Consider the following 6,737-nt stretch of genomic DNA (forward strand, 5'->3'; position numbering starts at 1 on the left):
AAAAGTATTTTGAATTAATGAATATAAATATTTTGTTGTGTTCATTCTCACCCAAGGATATTTTCCCATTAATTTTTTAAAATAGAGGGAGGGAGGGGTGGAGGAGAGAGAAAGAAACATCAATGTGAGAGAGACACATCGATTGGTTGCCTCTCATACATGCCCTGACCCGGGCCGGGGATTGAGCCTGCAACCGAGGTGCCCTTGACCGGAATCAAACCCAGGACCCTTCAGTCCACAGGCCGACGCTCTATCCACTGAGCCAAACCAGGCAGTGCTTAATTAATGAATTTTAAAAACCAGCAAATAATGAATGAGTGAAAACGCCAGACCCTAGGTGTGCTCCTCCTGTTAAAGAAACTCATTTTTTGTCCCGATTGCCCAGTCACTCCATGTGTAGATGAAAGGTGGCATTGAACCTCCCTGCATAAAAGGTGACCGCACTTAGACAGTTTTTCCAGGGCAATCCAACCTTTTAATAACGTGCTTATTAACAGCACTCGCCTTTGCCCACCACCCTGCCTGTTTGGAGGGTAAATTGTATGGACACCAGGCTCTGGTAACCTTTGGGTTCCCTCTTTTCCTCTCTCTTTATCAGCACAGCTGAACTGGTGAGGGACAGCATCTGTGTCTCAGGGGCCATAGTATTAACAGCAAGAGCTTAAGTTATTAAACCGAGCAGCTTTTATCTGGGAGGTCTCCGGGAGCCCGGGGGATTAATGTATTTTTACCCCAGAGCCAACGTAGCTATTCCAATGAACTAGGGTTCATTTCCTGCAAAGAGACTGGCCCTGCGGCCTTTCTCTAGACCCACTTCCCAACCGCAAGAGACGCCATGGGGTTTTACTTGGAGGTCGACCCCGTCACCCTGAACCTGATCATCCTGGTTGTGAGCTACGTCATCTTGCTCCTGGTATTCCTTGTCTCCTGCGCGCTGTACGACTGCCGAGGCAAGGACCCCAGCAAGGAGTCCACGCCCGAGGCCACGCTCGATGCCCAGCCCTCCATCCGCTTAGTAGTGATGCAGCAAAGCGCGCCAGGGGCCCCCTGGGCCAGGGGACCCGACCTTCATTTTGGAAATCCCGCTCCACTAGGGAAGAAAAGCACGGTGGTGTGAGGCTGGCTGAGGAATACTGGGAGAGAGCACAGGACATTCTGGACAAGCCATTCCACAAGGGGCTCCGGCCCTCTCGGCACACAGGTCCTGCTGGGCCACCTGAGTGGGAGCCCTGTCTCAGTGTCTGCTTCCTCGGCACCCTCAATGGAGAAAGCAACCGCTTAAGGTAAGACACCCAACGTGGCATTTGGGCACGTTCCCCAGACGCTATTGTACAGGGAAGCTGGTTACTGGTACCTCCCCAATGATGCACCTTCTAGGAGAGATTGGCATTTGAATAGGGGGCTGAGAAGAGATTGCAATAGTGTGTGTGTGTGTGTGTGTGTGTGTGTGTGTGTGATGAAGAATGAGACGAGCTCGAATCTATCCTACCTAGCAAATCCTTCCTTTGCCCATCAACCACTGAACCTTTGCAGACTTTAGGTTATTATTATTCCTATACATACCGGCTCCTCACCTGTTCCCCACTGCGAGCCACTATGGGAACACAGTAACTGCAGAGCATTGTGGTTAATCGACAAAGCTTAGAGCCTGGGTTCAAACTCTGCCTCCTCCCCTTACTGGCCTTGTGACAGGCCGAAATACAGGCTGTGTGGCCAGGGCTACCGCAGGTGGCTCTGGGCTAGTGGTAGGGCCTGTGGGCTGTTTGGGGTATTTAAGTGAGTTAATTCACCAAAAGCACTTGAGAGGGTGCTTAGCATATAGGGTTAGCTGTTACGTTGATTGTGATATTATTCCCCTTCATTCTTCTCGTCAAGAAGCTTAAGCTCCATTGCCAGGCTGGCGTGGCTCAGTGATTGAGCATCGACCCATGAACCAGGAGGTCACAGTTCAATTCCTGATAAGTTTGCAGGCTCAATCCCCAGTGTGGGGCATGCAGGCCTCCAAGTGATGCGGCCCCTACTTATTCTTATTGTCTCTGCCAATAGAATAACAGTGGCTTTCATTTTGTTGAAATCCTACCATATGCAAGATCCTTTATGTATATTATTGGAAACCTTCACCAACGTTAATATTATGCTCATTTTTAAAATATATATTCTTACGAGTGACCCGGTGTATGAAATTCGTGCACATTAAAAGGGAATTAATTAGAGGAAATATTTTAATATTGCTATTTGCTCTTTCTCTATAATAGAAGTGTCAGAGATGAAAGAAAATTAGTAAAATGTATATGAAAATCTTCCTCTTGTCAGAGTCTGGGACGCGCCACGGGAACCAGAGTCAAGTCCCCGCCCACCCATGTGCGCCTTGAAATCTTGAGAGATCCAGACCCGGCCGGCCCCATCCCCATCAAGCCCCACTGGGTGGGGGTCGTGGCCTCAGGTTGCCTGGCCTAGCGCCGGGGCAGGGGGCATGGCCTGAGGTCCCCCAGCCTGGTGCTGGGGTGCAGTGTGCAGCCTGAGGTCCCCCATCAAGCCCTGCATGGTGGGGGGCGCAGCCTCAGGTCCCACGGCTCGGTGCTAGGGTGTGGGGTGCGGCCTCAGGTCCCCCATCAAGCTCCGCCGGGCAGGGGACGTGGCCTGAGGTCCCCCGTCAAGTCCTGCCTGGCAGGGGGCACGGCCTGAGGTCCCTCAGCCTGGTACCAGGGCAGGGGGTGCGGCCTGAGGTCCCCCAGCCTGGTGTCGGGGCGGGGGGCATGGCCTGAGGTCCCCTGTCAAGCCCCACCAGGTGGGGGGTGCAGCCTCAGGTCCCCTGCCCCGGCCCAGTGCCAAGCAGCCTCAGGTCCCTGCTGTTTGCTGTTAAGGCTCATTACAGGAACTTGGCCTCTGCTGTGGGTGTAGCCATCTTGTGTTATGGAATCCCTGCCTCTGCTGTGGGCGCAGCCAGTTTGTTATAGCGTGATGGTCAATTTGCATATTTCTCCTTTATTAGATAGGATTGATTTCAGAGAGGAAGGGAGAGGAAAAGAGAGATAGAAGCATCAATGATGAAAGAGAACCATTGATCAGTTGCCTCCTGCATGCCCCACACTGGGGACTGAGCCTGCAACCCAGGCATGGAATCGAACCATGACCTCTTGGTTCATAGGTCAACGCTCAATCACTGAGCCATGCCAGTTGAGCAACATTATACTCATTTTAAAGTGAAGAAGAAGACTTTGGAAGCTAAGTGAGACATAAAAGCCTCAATAGCAGGCAGTGATAGAAGGATATTCGAGCTTGGCATTTTGGGGGCAAAGCCCTGCCTTGACCCACTCTACCCCACTCTCCTGGCCAGATTACAATGACTTATTTTGCTTTTGCTGGAACTCATGGTCATTTTATTCAGAGGAGCAAATCAGAAAAACCGCTTGATTATTTAACAGATATTATTGAGCAGTTGCCGGATACACAATTCTAGCCCGGGAGAGAGATGGTGGGGAACAAACATGGGTTTGCAACTGTGCTTGAACAGCTGTGAAAAGCCAAGAGCAGGAGGCGCACATCTTGAACTGAGTTCAAATCCTGCCTCCCACGTGGCCCAGCTGTGTGATCTACGCTTCCCTGAGCCTCCATTTCCTTATCACCAAACTAGCTTAAAGTGTGTCTATCGCATAGGCGAGCAGAGAGTTCAATGACACAAGAATAAAAAGCATCAGGCGGGTAGCTGATTCCTGGTAAATCTCCGTCCTCTCCCTTTCTTCCCTCGATTCACAAGTATTTTGTTTGTGTCCTTCCCACAGCGATCATCCAAACTAGGCCAAACATGGCATTTGCTTTCATAGAAACTGTGCCCGATGGGAGAACAATGAGTTAAAAACAGGCGAAACAGGGTATCCTAAGCCCATAAAGAAGCAGAAAGAAGGCCGTGTTTGGATGCGCAAAGTAACTTCTCGGTTCTAGCTGGCAATTCACTCCACCAGATTTGAAGACATTAGTTTGAATGTCACAGCTGTGCAACTAGTAATTCCACTGGGAGACAGGGATTTATTTCCAAAATAAGAAATAAATCACAATGTTTTCAAACACAGGCAGGTAAGAGATAGGGCTCTAGAAAGAGCACGAGGAAGGCAAAAAGGGGAAATCTTGACCAGTCAGACACATAGGCGAAAAGAACGCCACGTGAAGATTACAGTTATGTGACCGCTTTCCCAGGAACTACCAGAAGGCGGGGAAGAGGCCTGGAACAGATCCTTCCTTGTGCCTTCAGAGGGAGCACAGCCCTGCCCACACCTTCATCTCAGACTTCTGGCCTCCAGAACTCGGAGACAATATACCCTCGTTGTTTAAGCCACTCCGTTTGTTGGTTGAACTTTGTTAGGCCAATCCTAGCAAACTAATACAGTGACTAAAGGGCATGTTTAGAGCACTGGTGGGATGCTTAACATTTCCAGGCCCTTTGGGGGCGGTGACGGGTTCTTTTGGATGTGATGGTGTGCTGACGTGGGCCCTGGGCAGAAGCTAGAAGGGCAAGCTTTATCAGGGTTGCCTCCTATACAGATCTCGCCAAGCAGAGCAACCCTTTGTTGTGTGTTCTAAGAAGATGGGACAGAGTGGAAACCTCTTTAGGAGGAAAACTGCTTGTTTTTCTAGATAACAGGTCAGAGATAATTGTGAGGAATAGAAGTGAGAAACTCTGTTCTATAAAGAGGCACAAGGGGTAAGTCAACAAGGAAAAGATGTTATGGGGCCCAATGCAAACCTTTGGGGTTGAAGCAAAAAAACAACACACACACACACACACACACACAAAGTCAGAATTAACCCTAAAATATCCAAGTCCCTCCACATAGCCCATAGATACTTCAAAACCCACTCAGCGAGTGCCGCTGCATCATTTCATCTGCCTGAAAATGTGTAGGGGAGTTTCGGCTGGTCTTGCATAAAACCTTTAGGTTGGCAGAATGTGATTAGCAGAGCCCAGAGATTCTGACTTAGCCCCGAGTTTACCCTTTAGTTCCACAGCCGCCCAGAACCCGGACAATCCCCAGAGTGACTCAGCATGCTGGAGGCAGAAAACCCACGTGACTGGGCTTTGTCTCCCACTGCTTTAACTTTGGGGAAGCATTGAATAACACATCCCCTCGATTAGGGGAAACTTCTCTGGAGAACCCGAGGGCAGACACAGTACAGTATCGCACAAGAGTATCAAGGACCGCCCAATCCATGCCCTGATTGCAAGCTCAATCCCCAGTAGGGGGTGTGCTGGAGGCAGCCGATCAATGATTCTTTCTCATCATTGATGTTTCTGTCTCTCCCTCTCCCTCTTCCTCTCCCTTCCTCTCTGAAATCAATAAACATATTTTTGTAAAGAGTATCAAGGACAGAAAAATAAAAAATAAAATTAAGAGTGTCAAGGACAGCCTTCTTCCCATTACTTCATCTTCCCTGAGAACAGTAGTGATTGAAATAGAAAAAGGAAGAGAACATTTATTATCTCCCTCTATCTTAACAGCGCATTTGGACTTTGACCTTCCAGATAAGGTCTTCATGACACGGGGATTAAGAAAGATCCCAGCACCAAGCTGGTGTGTCTCAGTGGTTGAACAGAACTTGAGCACCAGGAGGTTGCTGGTTCGATTCCTGGGGTTGTGAGCTCGACCCCAAGTAGGGGGCTTGCAGGAGGCAGCTCTCTCATCGATGTTTCTCTCTCTCTCTCAAAAAAAAAAAAATCAATAAAAACATATTTTTTTAAAAAAGAAGAAAGAACCCTAACAGTTTGGCTCAGTGGATAGAGCGTCGGCCTGAGGACTGAAAGGTCCCAGGTTTGATTCCGGTCAAGGGCATGTACCTTGGTTGTGGGCACATCCCCAGTAGGGGGTGTGCAGGAGGCAGCTGATTGATGTTTCTCTCTCATCGATGTTTCTAACTCTCTATCCCTCTCCCTTCCTCTCTGTAAAAAAAAATCAATAAAATATATTTTTTTAAAAAAGAAGAAAGATCTATTTCACATCCTCCCAAGAGAGTGAGAAGTTGTCTGCCCGTATTTATTTTTTTTGTTCAAGGCTTCTCTATATCCAACTGTGATGGAATTAAACACCAGCCATCTGCTGTGATCTGCTGGCTCTCGGTTGGCACAGCTACAGCCTGGTGGCCTCAGCTGCAGGCCTGCAAAGCCCCAAAGACACCAGAAAGAGGAGAACTTGGTTTGGAAGGATGAAGGGGACCAGAGAGAGAAAAGCATGCTCCTCCGAGGAGGGCTTAGAATTGCCCAAAACGGCTCTGTGGGAGAAACGTGGCTGTGGGATTTTGAATCTGAACTGTTTGTCAGAATCGATAAAACCATTCTTATCGTAGAAATTTATCAGGGAAAAGTTGCTTGCCATGGGGGGGGGGGGGGGGGGCGGGGAGAGAAAAGCTAATATTATGATAGAATTTTGGAGAAGAGTTTGTGTGTTTAATAGTCTTTATAACCATGCTCAGGAGAAAAGCCAGATCCACACAAGGAAACAAATGGCTTCTTTAATAGCAGCAAGACTAAACACCTCTCGTCATCAAGAAAGTCTCCCTTGCCAAACAGTCTCCCTTACCCTAGCTGGTTTGGCTCAGTGGATAGAGCGTCGGCCTGCGGACTGAAGGGTCCTGAGTTCAATTCCGGTCAAGGGCACATGCCCGGGTTGCGGGCTCGATCCCCAGCAGGGGGAGTGCACAGGCAGCTGATCAATGATTCTCTCTCATCATTGATGTTTCTATCTCTC

The 6,737-nt window shown here is 49.0% G+C and overlaps 1 protein-coding gene across 1 annotated transcript; it reads left to right on the forward strand.

Moving 5' to 3' along the window:
• Positions 1 to 835: 835 nt before the first annotated feature.
• On the forward strand, positions 836 to 1,117 carry SMIM36 (small integral membrane protein 36; the record flags this gene model as incomplete). Its single annotated transcript, XM_080680136.1, has 1 exon — positions 836 to 1,117. The coding sequence occupies one exon, from the start codon at positions 836 to 838 to the stop codon at positions 1,115 to 1,117; it is 282 nt and encodes a 93-aa protein (XP_080536262.1).
• Positions 1,118 to 6,737: the final 5,620 nt, after the last annotated feature.

Source organism: Plecotus auritus (genome assembly GCF_963455305.1).
Source record: "Plecotus auritus genome assembly, chromosome: 7".
NCBI lineage: Eukaryota > Metazoa > Chordata > Mammalia > Chiroptera > Vespertilionidae > Plecotus > Plecotus auritus.